The sequence below is a fragment of the Lagopus muta genome, chromosome 10, assembly GCF_023343835.1.
Source record: "Lagopus muta isolate bLagMut1 chromosome 10, bLagMut1 primary, whole genome shotgun sequence".
Classification (NCBI taxonomy): domain Eukaryota; kingdom Metazoa; phylum Chordata; class Aves; order Galliformes; family Phasianidae; genus Lagopus; species Lagopus muta.
This window is the reverse complement of record NC_064442.1, coordinates 19373752-19390218: the sequence shown is the minus strand read 5'-3', so window position 1 is coordinate 19390218 and position 16467 is coordinate 19373752. Positions and strand designations below refer to the sequence as shown.

The 16467-nt window shown below is 45.8% G+C and overlaps 1 protein-coding gene across 2 annotated transcripts in view; it reads left to right on the top strand.

The window, feature by feature from the left end:
* Window positions 1-16467, top strand: part of ZNF592 (zinc finger protein 592) — a 33981-nt gene that overhangs the window by 14500 nt on the left and 3014 nt on the right. Inside the window, exons 4-9 of one of the 2 annotated variants that reach the window (XM_048955992.1) lie at window positions 2601-2779; window positions 6479-6655; window positions 7460-7619; window positions 11430-11708; window positions 13003-13115; window positions 16266-16401. In XM_048955992.1, the coding sequence (XP_048811949.1) occupies window positions 2601-2779; window positions 6479-6655; window positions 7460-7619; window positions 11430-11708; window positions 13003-13115; window positions 16266-16401 (1044 nt within the window). The remainder of the gene's footprint in view (window positions 1-2600; window positions 2780-6478; window positions 6656-7459; window positions 7620-11429; window positions 11709-13002; window positions 13116-16265; window positions 16402-16467) is intronic. The other variant, XM_048955993.1, reaches the window with a different exon arrangement.

Genomic DNA, 16467 nt, shown 5'->3' with positions numbered 1-16467 from the left:
CATGGTGATGCCTGCGTGTGAGAAGGGAGATTGCTCTGACTTTCTGCTCTAGCTTGCTGTGCGCAGCTGGGCTGGGAGGGAGCACACTCGTAAATGGATCTGCCATGGCTCAGAGTCCTTCCTGCAGTTGTTTCAGGGCAGCCGAAGGTCAGTGGTGTCATCTCTTTGCAGGCATTTTCCTGAGCAAAATTGGGCTTTAACTCCAGACTGTGATTCACAAACACCTCTGTGGCTCTGGGGTTGTGCTTTCCACGCCAGAAGACTTGAGCTGATGCGGCTTTCTGTGCTTCACTTTGCTTCAGCTGCTGTTGGTTTTGTTGGCCTTTTTTTTTTTTTTCCCCCCCCTTCTGAAGAAGCTAATAAATAGAAATGGGAATAAAATCAAGTGTTCTGAAGTGGCAGAGCTTCTGAGTGTTTTCCTGTCTGTGTGGATTTGAGTTCTGGAAGAAGAAAAGCCTGAGTGCTGTGTGGCAGGCAAACTGGAGCTATATAAAACTTGCAGCAAATAACTCTTGATTAAAGCATAAGTTATGGGAGCATGTGAGAAACACAGACATTACACAATTCAAATCATATCCTGGTAACATGCTTTAGAAATAACTGACTAATGAATGTCTCAAATTGCTGCCAGACTTCTTTGAAGAGTCATGGAAAGCTCAGAGATAAAAATGTGACATCTGGAACCTAGTTACAAAGCAGGAGTGTTGTAAAAGGAGAAAAAGCCGCTCAGTCTCCAGGATGATGTTGTTTGGTGTCATCTTAATTTTATTAATTCCTGACATCTGATTTGTTTGGTGTGACTGTTGCTGAGCACTGCGCTGCTCTCACAGACCTGCTCCCTGTGCTGGCAGTGCTCAGCGGGCAGGCTGTCACTTGGTGCGTGCCATGAAGGCTGCTCTTTCCTGTGGCATCACTTGGATTCCATGGAGAAGTAAATACGACCTGCTGTCATTTTGCTCGGCCACTTCTCCATGTGGTTCTTAGTGGGCAGCCCCTGCTTGTCGTTCAGAGGCTCAGTGTTCCATGCCCCTGTGGAGCGCTGTGTTGGGGCAGGTGTTTCTCCAGCTGCACCCTCAGACACAGTGCGTTCATTGCACCTTGTCTTCCCTGTGTCTTGCTCTTTATTCCCATATTGTGTGGTTCTTGCAGAGCCTAAAGAAATTAGCAGTTGGTGTTGATGTCCCTTGCTAGCTAAAATCAAAATGTAGCCAGCCTCAATGAGGCAGTTTTTTGGATCTGGTGAGAAAGTATTTCTTGCTCTGCTACAGGGGCAAAGGTGGCCTTCTCCTCCTGTTTGTGCTGAGTCTGCTCTAAATACTGGGAGGGATCAAAGTTGAGAAGCCCTCTTCTAACCATGCCAAAAAGCTTCGTTTCCCAGCACAAATCAGTTAGGAAAAAATGCCATAAAAGACAATGACAGCTCAGACTGCCCTGAACATTAATTCTTACTTGTAGCTCACCCTTTAACTGCTGACCAAAGCACTCTCAAAATACTCCTTGCCTAGAGGTCCCGGGGACGCTTTAATTTCCTATTTATGGGTTCAGGTGATGGCTCAGTGTTGCTGCAGCTCCTTTTGGAATCAGGGGCTCCTCCAGCATTTGGGAAGAGCTGACGTTGTCCTGCCATTGGTGTGCATGGGGGTCCTGCAGCAGTTTCTTCTTGACAGTATTTTCTCTCCTACGGAGATCTTTCCTGCTTCAGATTCAATCTGCAACACCTCAGACTGTGGCTTTTGGATTGCTTGGCAAGTTCTGAAGTTTCCTGCTTCTCTGGAGCTTAATTTCTTAATCTGTCCTCTGCTCATAGCGAACCATCTTGGATTTGTTCTAGCTTTGTGTTTTAATATAAATGGTGTTTTCTGTTACTTGCAGTATATTGGACAGTGCAGAAGAAATTACGCAGTTCAGTTTCATGCTTTGATAACTCATCATTGGCTGCTTGCTGCAGCTCGTTCTTATGGTCGTGTTAGGAGCAGTGGAGTGATCTTGCATGGATTTACTGATGACAGATGAGAGTTTTAGCTCCCAGAGGTATCTGCTACAGCTATCCATGTGCATACTGACGGGGTGCTAAACTTTACGTATCAAGTAAATGAGGAACTAAATCTGTAAATCTGTAAGCGAGAAATAAATCCGTAGTGCTGTTGAGTGCAGCCCTTCCAACAACAAGGAAATAAAAGGACACTGAAACGGAGACAAAACATCTTTGCGTCATTTGTAATGCCAGAGTATCGAGAATTCTCACTGCACATTGCTGCACACGTGGCTTGTGTTCCTCAGAAGCTGAGATTCAGTCTGGTTCGGAGAAATATCATGAAAGGCAGAAACGTGGTTTTGGGGAGAAGGCTGCCATCCGTCAGCTCTGTGCTGAGTTTTGCAGTATGCGTTTTGAGTTGTAGGACTGGGAGGTTCTTCTGGTTTTCGGTGATTTTGATGCAGTCTGGGGGTACTTTCCATCTCAAATGTCTCATTGCTGGAATGAAAGCAGTGACTGCAAAGGGCAGGAGAAGAAGCTGGGTGCTCCTCTAAACCCGAAAGATTCCTGGGTTGGGAAGAGTCAAACAGAGAGTAACTAACTGCTGCAACCTTTCTCCCCTCAGACGTGCCAGGTGTGCCAGATGATGCTGCCCAACCAGTGCAGCTACTGCGCCCACCAGAGGATCCACGCTCACAAGTCGCCGTACTGCTGCCCCGAGTGCGGGGCTGTCTGCCGCTCCGCCTATTTCCAAACCCACGTCAAAGAGAACTGCCTGCATTACTCCCGCAAAGTCGGCTTCAGGTTTGTGGAGTTTAAAGCTGAAGGGGCAGGAGGGAGTGGGAAACTGGATAAAGGTTTTGGAAATCTTCCTTAAAGCAGAAACTGAAGAGGATGTAACACAGAACCGGCGTGGTTTTCTGTGGGATGAAGCGCCTTTGAAATGGGAAATGACTCAGTGGATTTAAGGGGAGCTTTCGGAGAGCAGACGTGATTTTGAGGCAGCTTTAAGTTGAAAGGCGCTGGCATCACCTCTGGTCACAGGTGGTCCCTCAAGATTGCTGCTCACAACCAAAAGATTGCAGATCTTAATCCTCCACATCTCTCGGAGGACTGAGCACATGTCAGTTGTCAGGGATTGAGGGATGCACTTTGCAGGTTATTTTATCTCCAGGCTCTTACTATGAGCTGAGAGGAATGGGGGAAGGCTCCCAAGGCTCTGGATGTGGTGGTATGTGCGCTTGCGTTGTCGTTGCTGCAGCCAAATTGATTGCTTTAATAAAAGACGTTACGTTCCCCCACAAGCTTTTCCTGCTTTCTGTGTGTAGATGCAGATGATTTACCTGGCAGATGAGCGATGGACTGGGTGACCTTCCAGGATTCCGTAGAATTCAGCTTTTTCTCTGTTTGCTGTTAAGTACCACGACGTGTCCAGGAAACAGGGCGATTCCTGCGCTCGAGCTGTTCTTTTAAAATGTCTGCCAATTGGGGAAGCCTGCGCTCTGTGGCTTCTTCTGAAATCACACTGAAGTTTTCAAGGGCAGTTTCTTTCAATCACAGAGAAAAGAGACATATCCAACTGATCCTGAATTTAATTACATACAGATAGTTTTTTGGTGTTTTTTTTTTAATGTGGATCTGATTAGAGGAGGCATAGCCCACAACAAAGAATTAATTCCGTCTCAAATTAAATGGCTGTGATACTGTGGCTGTTTGAAAAAGGAATTAATTTTGGAGAAGGAGGAATGTTGAAAAAAGGGGTTGGGAGAAGATGTCAGAAAATGAGCCCTGGCTTTGGTGCAGTTGCTTGTCACCATTAGTCCTTACTCTTCTGCTCCTAGCTGTTGGGCTCTCAGTCTACAGCAGAGGTCGGTTCTGCTTCTTAAGTGTGTGCCCTCGCATTTTTTTAAAGCATGATTAATTCCAGATTTATAATATCTTTATGATGCCTTCTTAATCCTTATCAGCAATGCCAGCTTCCATCCATCCGCAGATGTCTAACAAATATTTGCTTTTTGTGCTGGGAGCATTAATGAATGTCTGAAACAAGGCAGAGTTCAGGAATGGTACTTATGGGGGGTTTATTAGCTTTTACCAGCTTCTCTTTCTCTTCTTTAATTGGTGTGTGCTGGTGCTCATCTTTGGCAACTGAACCCAGCAGATAGGGAAGCAGTGGCCGTGCCATCCTGTCATCCTTCCTGTCTCCACTGCCAGACTGGCATCGTTGCAGTCGTTGAAAACAGAAGAAATAAATTCAAGTTGTAGAACCAAATCTAGATAATCCGTGGCATCTGTCTTATGGTCACGTAGCAACTTTTGTTCTTTCCCTTCCTTTTCATTACTTGCAGTGCTGAGAAGCCAAGGGTTTCTTCGAAATCCTGCCCAAGGTCAGCTCAACTGTTGCTTCTCCACAACATGTCTCTGCTCTCCTTGGATTTCTGATGCATACCTTTTGCTGTTTTTTCATCAGCCCTTGTTCTGTCTCCTTTTCCGCTGATATCCCAGCGTGTCCAATTAAGTTTGGAGTAGGATTGTTTGAATTCAGGTTTTGGTCACGGCTAGTGATTGCATTGCAGATGAGGAGGGTTTTCTGCATTTTAACATGAAAATCAACAAGCCTGCCCAAAGTGCTGCCAGGCTCCAAGTGTCACCTCCCCATGTCACCTCCCCGCCTCTCCCACTGCTCCCCACTGACCACATGGCGCACATTTTCCTGCTTGCTGCTGTTTGGAGAGTTCAGGAGCTGGATGCTGGCAGGATAAGAGATATGCAGAGGTTAAGACAACATCATGTAGCCTTATCTTCCCTCACAGGATTCTTTCCAAGACTCATACAGCACCCTTCCTTGCCCTGAGGCTCTCCTAGAGTCTTCTGCTGCAAATTATCCCCTCATGCTTGGATTATAGCAGAATTCACAATTTACAGAAATTACATGGCAAGCCTCTGACATCCTCCATCCACTTTGCTCTGCTAATTAGTTTACTTTATTGAAGTTCATCTTTCTGGCACTGAGATTCTTGATTACAAAGTGGCTTTTGTTTAAACTTCCATTTACTGTAAATTAAATTAACTTGTGATCGTTTGACCCTGAGTTAGTAATTATTTCATCCCCTAAATCTTTATGAAGTCTTCAGTGCTTGCCAAAACAGAGTGTAATGCAGAGCTGTCTCTTGCTGATTTGAGAAGTGTTTCTGGGGGAAGCCTGTTGAGTATTCCTGGTTGTACCATCTGTACCTTCCTGCCAGGATTAGGGCTTTCTCTCCCGTTTATTCTTGGAGATTTATTCCTCCTGATAACAGAGTTCCTGGTGCTACCCTAATGGAAGTCTCTCCCCCCAGCTGACATGGCTGAGCATTGGGCTCCAAGGCACAGCAGAATATTTTCATGTTTTCCCAAGGATGACGCTGGCTGTTGTCACTTCTTCCCTCCTGAAAATGAAGAAAGGAGCGTTTCTGTGCATGTTTTGGGGAGAGGGTTTTTCTCCTCTGGGCTCCTTCTGCCTAATGAGCTTTTGAAGTACAACTTCAAAGCACAGACTTGTTTCCTAAGCGCTGTCGGGAGGCTCGTTTGGAGGGAAGGATAATCTAGCAAATGTCAGAACGAAGGGAAAAACAGTCATAAAGCTTAACTCCAGCCTCACTGAGGGGAACCATCTCTATTCACAGCTATTCCAATCCCAGGCCAGAGGAGTGCTGGTAAGGAAATGGAGCCTCATTTGCTCTTTCCATGCTGGTGTGTGGCTTCCCGTGAGCTCAGCTGTTGGATGTGTGCTTGGGAGAAGGATTCAAGTTAAATATTGGATAGCCTCAGTCAGATGTTGCTATCTTGGGAGAGGCCTGTTGGGAAGAGAGGGAGCAGCTGGGTCACCCTGGCTTTGTCTGGGGCTGCAGGGAGGAATCCTTTAGCTCCACCTGCAACCTCTTCTTCCTCCCATCTTTCCGCATGGAGCATCCCCAGATGAGCACTATCCAGGCAACACCTCTGTCTTACTGGCTTTATTGAGCTTAATTGCTTTCTGTTGCTGTTTTCAGTATCTTTGCTGCTGCTGTCATTATTGTCTGTTGCTTGGTGTAGTATGGTGCAGGGTTACTGAAGATTTCCTGGCTGGATGTTCTTTTATTAGTACATTTGTTTTGCTGCTTGTTACTACCTGGACACCTCTTCAGATACATTTATTTCAGTTCTTCACTTGCACCTGTGATGGAATTGGCATCCAGGGGTACGAGGCAGCATTTTTGTGTAGCATAGCTTGCCTTCTTCTTTCCAGGTCGTTTTGGTCTCTGTAGATTTCTTTTATAGATGTGCTCCCTTGCTGATCTGTGGGTTCTGCCCAGCTGCTGAGTTCCTGTATCACATTCCTCCTTGATTCCTCTGCGTTGTTACTGAAGAGACTAAACAAGGACCTGCAGTAGCATGGTCCTGCTACGCTGCCTTCCATCGGTACATGCATCTTGGAAGCAGTATTGCAGCTCTGATTCAGCTCTTTCCTTCTGCATCCCCTAGGTGCATCCACTGTGGGGTTGTCTTCATGACCCTGGCATTACTGAAAGTGCACATTCACGAGAAGCACTGCGAAGTCTTCCACAAGTGTTCTTTTTGCCCAATGGCCTTCAAATCAGCAGACAGCACCATGGCTCACGTGACCAGCCAGCACCCAGCAGAGCCTCACAAGACTACTCAGTAAGTATTTTGTTATTATCTGCTCTTCTCCTTTACTGCATAGCTCTACAGCTGCCTCCACTTTCTGTCTCAGTTGTTTATTCTTCTTTCTTTCCTTTTTTTTATTGTTGTTTGTTTCCTAATTTCAGAAGAGCTGCCCCTTTGCTGGCAGAGGTCTGTTCCTAACCATGGCATGCTGTCCTTGATACAATTGCTGCCTCCTCGGTTAGGAAGAGAGGAGTTTGGGCAGGGAAGGGTGGAACATCTGCAAACAGATCTTAATTGTCACCGTTTGGTCGAGCTGGGGTGGCACCTCTTGATAGTGCCAGAATCAGGGTAACTGCTGATTCTGGCACTCCACAACGAGGGGAGAGTTGTGCTGTGCCACATTGCCCCAGAAAAAATCACTAGAGAGAAACTCTTGTTTTTTCCACTCTGTAGCATTCCCTGCTGAGCCTCGAGCTAGTGCCAAAAACGTGTGCTGTAAGGGAGGGACCGTGGAGAGGTGGAACTGAAAGAAATACATAGCAAGTATGCTCTGAGTCTGCTCCCATCCATCTGCACTTACTGTCACACACTTAGGTAGTCATGCATATGCATGTAAGTAAACTTATTTTTAGCAAGTTGTGGTACGTGCCTGGGGCATTTTCTTGTTTTTCCCAGTTGAGATAATAGTTGAGTGGTCCGTGTGGGTGTATGCTGACTGATAGAGCACAGCCCTCTAGAAGCCCATCCCTTTTCCAAGCTGCCGAGATGACCCCTTCCACTGACTCCTCAAGATAACTGATGAAGAGAGAGTGAGTTTTCTTTTTTAAATTGTTCCAGGGTGATCTACAAATGTTCTTGTGAGACTGTCTTTAACAAGAAGAAGCTGCTCCAGGAGCACTTCCAGCAGAATACCAGCAAGTTGTTTGTGGGCGTGTTTAAGTGTCCGCAGTGTCAGCTGGTGTATATGCAGAAACAGCAGTTAATGCAGCACGTTAAGGTAGGTAACTCCCACCACTTCATGATATGAGGTCCTAGTTTCTGAGTTCACAGAGAGTTTGCACTGACTATTTAAGGACACTGGTTGAAGAAATGGAATGTTCTTGAGCAATGCATTAGTAGAAAAACAGACTGCAAAAATTTATGGTATTATCTGGAAACTCCAGTTGAGCACTTTGTATTAGTTGGTAACATTGCAGGTGGTTACTCCTCCTTGTCTCATTCAACCTTGTGACAAAGACAGATAAATCTTTCTGATGGTTAACTGTTCTATATTAAACCCAAGGAAGTGATTAAGCTTTGAGGGGAGCTTTGTCTTTGCTTGGGAGGCAGGAAGAAGTGTCCTCTGCCCACAGTACTACTGAATTTGTGTAAGGAAGGCTGGATCTCCCCTCTTCTGGGTACTGACATAAAAAGGGAGGGCTTTGGTTCCTTGTCCCCTTAGCAGCTGCCTCCAAGAGAGGCAGCACAGCGTTTGACACCTGCTTCCCTAACTTAACTGCAGAACTACAGGAGATTGCTAGAGGAGAGTGGCTGAGACAGAAGGGTTTGCCCTGGAGGTGCCAGCCTTCAGAAGGTAGCTATGTTGTACTGTCACGTGAAGTTTTTAAGCCACTACTCATCGTACTTGAGAAGCTGTGGCACTTCAGTGAAGTTCTGAGTGACTGGAAAAGGGGAAATGTAACCCTGTTCCTAAAAAATTTAGAAAATGACAACCCAGGGGACTACAGGTCAGTCATTCTCACACTGTGCCCAGCAAGATCATTGAGCAGATCCTCCTGCAGAGTGATAACACATATGGAAAAAAGAATGGCTTCACTAAGGGCAAATTGTGCCTGAAAATGTGGCCTTCTATTACATGGTTACAGCGTTGGTAGAGAAGGGAAGAGCAATTTATGTCATCTATGTGGAGATGTGCAGAGCATTTGACAGTGACTTACGTGACATCCCAGTCTCTAAAACAGTCGTGCATTTGACAGATGGAGCACTCAGGTCACCAGCTTGATGCCTAAGTGCAGAGCAGTGATGACTGATGATCCTCCTGGGTCATCAGTGGGACCAGTGGTATTTAACATCGTGTCAGTGACACGGACAGTGGGTCAGAGTGCACCCTCAGCAAGTTTGCTGACAACACCAAGCAATGTGATGTGATGGTATCAGCACCCTGGAGGGATGGGATGCCATCCAGAGGACCTCGACAGGCTTGAGAGGTGGGCTTACAAGAACCTTATGAGGTTCAGCGAGGCCGGGTGCAAGGTCCTGAACCTGGGTAAGGACAGTCCCAAGAAGAAACACCAGCTGAGCAGTAAGTTGATACAGAGCAGCCCTACAGAGAGAGAACTTGGGCATCCTGGTGGAGGGAAAGCTCAATAGTGTTCACTCATAGCCCAGAAAGCCAACTAACTGTATCTGCAACTGCACCCAGAAGAAGTATAGCTGGCAAGTTGAGGGAGGCGATTCTCCTCCTCTGCTCTGCTCTTCTGAGACCCCATTGCAGTGCTGTGTTCAACTCTTGGACACCCAGCACAAGAATGACATGGAGCTGTTGGTGCAAATCCAGAGGAGGCCACGAGGATGCTCAGGGGTCTGGAGCACCTCTGCTATGAAGGTGGGCTGAGAGAGCTGGGGGTTATTGAGAGACCCTGGGAGCGTCGTGGCGGGGCAAAGGGGGAATGGCTTAAAACTAAAAGAGAGGAGATTTAGATTAGATATTGTGTGAAAATTCTTTACTCAGAGGACAGTGAGGCGCTGGCGCTGCTGCCCAGAGCTGTGGGTGCCCCATCTCTGGAGGTGACAAGGACACAGGTGGGCCCTGGGCAGACCAATCTGGGGGCAGCCAGCCTGTGGCAGGGGTGGAAATGGATGGGCTTGAGGGTCCCTTCCAACCCAACCTTTTCTGTGGTTCTGTGATACATATGAAGAGCCTGTTGTTGCCCATTTGGTGGAGTTCTTGGCAGGCTGTGTCTGTGGGCTTGCAGATCTGATGGTCTCACAATGTGTGAATACTGTGTTGCTCCAGTCAGTGTATTTCTGTAGTGTGCACACTAACCACACTTCTGTGAAAATCCTCTTAGGTTTCCTGGTTGCATTCTGAAGAAAGAACCTGCAAACTGTTTTTCTCTTTGATTAGAAAAAAGCAGACATAATTTTTTTAATCAGTGCCTACTTCATTTTTACCTAAAAGGACAGAGGGTTCGGTAGCTCGGTCCTAAAAGAGAAAAAGTTAAAACTACTACCTTGCTCTTTCTCTCCATACCTTTAATTTGCAAATCTGGAAATGCTCTGGATGCATTAATGAATTAAAATTTGAAACCCTCCTGTAAAGCTGATGATTGGTAATCTTCCTGTATTATTTCCTGGGGAAAAAGAGTTGAGAGTAAGGCTGGGACCTTCAAAGCCCCAGTGCTGATAGCTGGGCTTGAGCAGAAGTACCCAACTTGCTGCAGCTCATTTGCAGGTGCCAGCCCCAGTAATTTGTCTGCAGCAGTTTGTGAGCAGGCTGCCTGATGTTGGCACAACAGAACTTCTGTATTTTAATCACTGGGCCGTATTTGGCCATCAGTGTGTCTTTGAGGTTGTAATAGAAGGCGGCTTTTTGTCCTGGCAAGGTGGTAATTGCATTAACCCATCTCTGTTCCCATCAGATGGCACTGCTTTGTGCCATTCGGAGTTCATAGGAGGTGCTGTCTGAAAGTCACCTCACTTTCTGTGCTCCGTTTTTCTTTCCTTCCAGTGGTGGAATAACAGAAGGCATGGAGTAATGGGTGATAACATACTCTGTGCTTATAAAACACTTGAGATTTCCAGGTGGGGAGAGAGGGGAGGTGTTTGTTACCCCGCATAGCGATGCTGTGCCCTGTGATCGCGTCGGAGCTGTGCAGACATGGGCTGGCTCAGGTGCAGAGCACAGGCTTTTTGGATCAGCCCTCGTGTTTTGAAGTTTGTTTAGTGCCTAACAAAAGGAAAGGCTTCCAAATGCCCCGGGGACCTTCGTGTGTTGAAACTTTACCCATTATTAATTACTATGCACAGTTAAGCCTCTAAATTATCCTTTTGTGTGGATGAACTGTTGTTGTTCCTAGGGGAATTTCTTGAGGTTTCTTTGGTATGTTGCTGTTTTATTTGCTTTTGCTTTCCCACAGCTCTTCATTTCTTATTATTTTCTTTATGTTCAGTTTTCTTTGTTAAAATAACTTTTTTGGGGGTCAGGGATTTTGGCCTGTTGAACAAGCAAAGAGCCTGAAGTCATGTTCCATATGAGGCTGATTTCTGGCTTTGTGCTTGCTTTTATTTGTAGGGAGCAAAGTTTTTAACTCTGAAAATGTCAACAACAGTAGTCGTGGAGTTAAAGAAAGCAGGGTTGGAGAGACTGTGAGATTCTCTTCTCTTACCTTCAGCAAAGATCGAGCAGCTTTGGAGCCTCCAAGATAACGGCAAACGTTTCACTCAGCGTTTCCCAAAGCATCGTGTTTTTAAAGCCTGGGTTCTTGAAATAATGGCAGTTAGCATTTCTCTCTCATTACAACTTTTTAACTTGAGCGCTCGGGGCTCACACAGAATGTTGAACAGAGAGGAGTTGCTGTTGTCATGCAGGAAACATTAATAGGAGCGTCGTGTTTCTTGGCAATATCTCTTACTGGGGAAGTGCTGTGGTCAGCCTCAAGAAGAAGTGGGAGGACGCACAGGGGCAAGATGTTAATGTGGTGTTTGGAGGGGGCTTTTATTATCTATTTAAATGTGATGGTCATGTATGACATGCAGTACAGATTACGAATAAATGTTATGCGATTCCGTTATTTTTGTTTTCCAGGGTGTTCATGGAGTCCCCCAGAATCCGGAGGAGCTCTTAAACTTTCGACAGAAGTCTGAGAAGACGTCAAGGAACCAGGTTCATAACCCACCAAAGGAGCTGTCGGTAGCCAATGGGACTTCCCACTCACCTCTGCCAAGGAAAGACATGAGGGTGGAAGGACACAATCCCGAATCCAAGGCCAGGCTGAGAAGAACTGGTTGGACTTGCAAGGAATGTTCGCAGTGGATCCCTGATCGGGAAACCTACGTGTCCCACATGAAGAGAAGTCATGGAAGGGTAAGGACTGGCACAGAACGTTTCAGCTGGGTGATGAGATATTTTTGGCTGAAGGATCTGGTGGTCATTAATATCTGAGCCAAAAAGAATCTGTTTGCCAGCTCACTGAGGAGTAAAAGCAGAGTGCTTTCTGTACGAGCAGAAAGCAGACTTTCTGTCCTTGGTCGTGTGCCTTACAACCTGTGTACCTTATCCGTTGTTTCGTTGTTCCTTCTCCCACTGCATCTCACGGCAGGCTTTCTCCTCTGCTCATTTCTGTAAGCAGATGGAAAGTCCTGTCTTCACCAGCTGCCGGTGCAACAGGTGGTCTAAACAAAGTTGCAGGAGGACATAGAGTTCTTAATGACTTTATTTGGTAGATACAAAAGGCATATGGAGTGCGCAGAGCTATCATTATTAGGAACTGTAAATCCTCAATTTTTTTGGTTTCATTCAGCTCTGGTCTTGCCTTGACCTAGTTCTGTCAAGTTAATCCTTACTTACTGGCAGAACACAGGCCAAGATGTTGTGTGCCAGATTTCTCAGTACCTTGGCATCAGGACTTCTTGTTTGAAGCACTGAGCCACCCTTCTTGAGTCCCATGAGCAGACACTGTGGAAATGTGGTTCTTTGGCCTGCATGCCTGGTAACTTCGTGTGGGGAGCGCTGGGTTGTGCATTTAAATATCAAGGAGATTTGGGCAGGGTGAGAGTGCAGAATTTTCCCATTTGAGTTCTGTAGCAGGAGGAAATTTGGCAAATATTTCAGTTCAATGCAAAATATGTTTAAGATGATTGTAAATGGAGTGCACGCAGGGTGTACAAAGGAGAACAGGAGGAGAAAGTTAGCTAAGAAGGGCAGAGTTTGGTGAGGAGGTCACACATGGGTAACAGCTGGCACTGTGTGATGCTCTCGAGCGCACTGCCCTTTCATTGCACTGAGCTTGGAAAGGAAAGCTGTCCTTCACACTGGGTCCTGCCGTCTCCTGGGTGAGGATGGACCTTCCTTGAGTTACTTCTGCAGAGTCCTGCAGCAAAATGACTGCACAGCAGAAGCGTCCAATGCAATTCCTATCTTTAAAAAAAGCAAGCAAGCGTGTGGCTTAACTAGTTTCATAAGACCAGTGCTGTCATTAGCCAACTGCTGGGCTGAATGCAAGTGAAACCCCAACATTTCAGTTGCCTTTATCAGTGGAGGAGGGTTGTTTTGCACCCATGAGGTAAGGTCCAGATGAGCAGCAGGGGAGAGTCAGAATAAGGAAGTCAGTGCCTTTTTGTCTCTCTGTTACTGAGAGATATTTCTGTTCTTCTGCTAGGCTATGAAGAGATACCCCTGCCGACAGTGTGAACGCTCTTTTAATGCCTCCAACAGCCTGCGTAGACACATCCGCAACAATCACGACACAGCAAAGAAAGTTTACACTTGCTGGTATGTACTGTGTGCCACCTCTTGAATGCGTGCTCAGTGACGGGCTAACCTTTGTGTTTGGAAGCCCTTTGTAACAGATCCATGCCTACATCGGGCTAGAAATGACTGAGGAAGAGTGAGAAGACAAATATTTTAAATTTGTAAGCAACTTGGTGGCTAAAATAAGTCCTTGCATTGGACTGCATGGTGCCCTTCTGGAAACTCAGGGTAAAGCTTGATTTGAGAGCTGCAGGTGACATCTAGGTTGCACAGCCTTGTGGAACAGCCAAGAAAATACCAGACCGATCTGCCTGCTGCCTTTTACACAGGCAGAAGTGTCTGCACAAGCTGCAGTGGAGAGAATCTGGATTTGCTTGGGAGGATGCTCCTCAAAGTAGGAGAATGGGTTTGGAGCTGCATGAATCAGCAGTGAATGAAAATCTTGGCTGGTGAACATATTTTCACTGAGAATACGGTGTCAGTTCAGGACAAAGCTTACAAAAATACCCCTGCAACTGTTCTTATCTGCTGTTGCAGAATAAGTCATATGCTGAACAATCATGCAAGCTTAGTTCCTGCCTCAGATTCTGAGGCATCTTCTTAAAACAGAATTCAAGCATGTTTGTGTTGGAAAGGACGTTTGTGCTGATGTGGGTTAAGGGATTTTTTGGTTCAGCTGAAATTTTGTATGAATGCAGGTGTTTCTGAGGAGTGTGCTATGGATTTTTGCACTTAAATGACTACAGGTCTGTTTTGAAGTGTACATCCTCAGTGTGCTCTGCTCCTGTGGCCCACGTGGTGAGCCATGGTAGCTTTGAGAAAATGGATGAAGTGTTGGCATCATCACCACTGGACCCTGATAGAAGCAAATTCCCAACACGTTTTTCAGCCAGAATTTCTCAGCTTCCCTTTTCTTGCACCCTCTGCAGGAGATGAAGCACTGGTTCCCAGTACTTTTCGTTTTGCTTTTGCTTTGTGGGTTGTTGGAGTTATGTGCACCTGGGTTGTACAAACCTCTTCTCTTTGGATCAGTTGGTTTCAGAGCAGGGTGCATCAGAATCAAAATAGCAGGGAAGGAAGATTTGTGTAGGAATAATGCCCTGGGGTGTGCATTAGTTTGTACAGAGCCTGGGATCCAGTTTTTCTGTTACTTTTCAGAGCAGCAGGCAGCTGTGGATCTGCAGTTCACCCACGCGTTCATGGGCGTGCATTATTTGTAGCAGAGAAAACTGAGCAACAAATTCCAGTGAACTGTGGTTGTGTTTAATTCTCGAGCTCGTAGTTGCTCCTTCTCAGAATCTGCTGATGAGGTTTTAATTGGACAGTGGCTGTGCTCTCTTTAATCATTATATTTCACTGAGTCTCACTACAGTACTCTTCTCATTAAGCCTTCTCTTTAAAACACTTGTGCCAGTATCTCCAACAGCTGCTCTTTGTTTGGATCTCAGGACTTCTGGTTGGTCTTCCCTTCAGCTAGGTGACCTGAGCGTGTCTCGTTACTGAGCCTTCCTATTAACACACCCTCAAATATCAGTCTCAGTGCCCTAACTTGCTGCCACCCTCTGCTCCAGGATTTCCCCATGAAGATTAGAAGCATGAGTAAAATCTGTCACTGATTGTCCAATATTCCTGTGGCTCCAGGTGTGCTGTCTTGTAGTTACTCTCTTGCTTCTAACATTTCGAGCTGTGATTTCCCCTTCTTGCCCTGCCCTGCTTAGGGTCTCATCCTTGCGTTAACTTTGTAGGGTGAAAGCAGTGATGGAGGACTTGCTTAAGCTCCCTCCTGCCAAGTTTGTCACTGGTGTAATTAGGAAAGCATCTTTTAGCTATTCACACAAAAAGAATTCCAAATTAGAACAAACTGCAAGGCATTCTCATGTTTTATGCATTTTCTTTCATAATTCACTTGGTTCTTGTGCTCAGACCTTGCTCTCATTTTCCCAGTCTTAGGTATGAACTGTCTGGAACACTTGATTTTCAGCATGTTTATTTTTGATAAATACCACTTAATAACCTCCTCTTGCCTCCTTGAAGGAGAAAAATCCCATCATTATTAAATACTGATTTATCATCTGAGCAATTCCTGTTTAAAAAAAAAAACACAACAGAAATACTCGGTGACTACATCTGTGTTTTAACATCATTACTGATCGTTGTTTTTCCATCTAGTGGAGAAGCTGGAAGATCAGTAGAAACCTTTTTCTCTCCTGTTAAAAAAGGCCTTTGTCTCCCAGATCTGCTTCACCCTCGATTTGCTGCTTTTCATCCCCTGCTGCCTGTGTTTCAGCTGCAATTTGTGCATTGCAGAGAGGTACGATGTTCCTTGCCTCACCACTCGGGTTGATGCCCAGCTCGTGGAGCTTCCCCACGTCACACTGGCGGTCAGCAGAAGAGTACAAAGTCAACCTTGGCTTTCCTGACCGCTTTCCGAGTGCTCTTTGCACCTGGCCATGCTGCAGAGGGGTGGTTTATATTCCTGGTGCTTATTTCCAGTAGACCTTGGTCGTCCAAGAGGGCAAGTTAATAGCTGGCTCTTCCATTTCACATCTCCTTCTGAAGCTTCAGTGTCGTTTCTGGCAGCTTTTAGGTCCTTCTGGGTTTTCATGTATTTAGTTCCACATAAATGATGCATTTGTGAGTGCTTTTGACACGTGGGCTGGAAGTTGAGAGGTTTTGTAAGAATTTCAAGTGTGCCATGATAAACAAGGTCCTGTGGATGTGATACTGCACTGGTAGTGGGACCTGCAGGGCCCCTCCTCGTTGCACACAAAATGAGGTCTCCCCGTGCATTGCTCTCCTGAAAGCTGCTTTTCTCCTGTTCTTTTTTCGTCTTGATTACTTACCTGGTGCTTCTGCGGCGTGTATCACAGCGGGCCTGATCTCCAGTCATCCCTGTATTCATTAAGTGCTGTGCTGTAAATAATACGTGCCCTACTTTTGTTCTTGCTCGTCCTTACTGCGGTAAACTTCCATGGATTTCTGTCAGGGATAATATTTTATTAGTAAAATGGTGATTTCCTGTCTCTTTTGGTAATTTAATAGTGCATTACTCAACAACTTCTGTCTCCTATGACACCTATTGGTTTGGCGCATAACGAAGAGCTGTTTGGATGAAAGAACAGTGGGGCATTTCCTCTAATAAATTTTCTTTGTTTTGTATTTATTTCCAAGGTACTGCACAGATGAAAATCAGACATTTCCTCAGCCGTTCATGCTGGAGAATCACATCAGCCTCATGCACGGCATCAAAAACCCAGACTTATCCCAGATGGCCAAAGCAAAAGCCCCAGAGAGAGACACAGCAGAAGTAACTCATACATTTTCATTCAAAAATAGATGTATCTGGCAAGTAGCTGTCCACACGGGGCAGAAA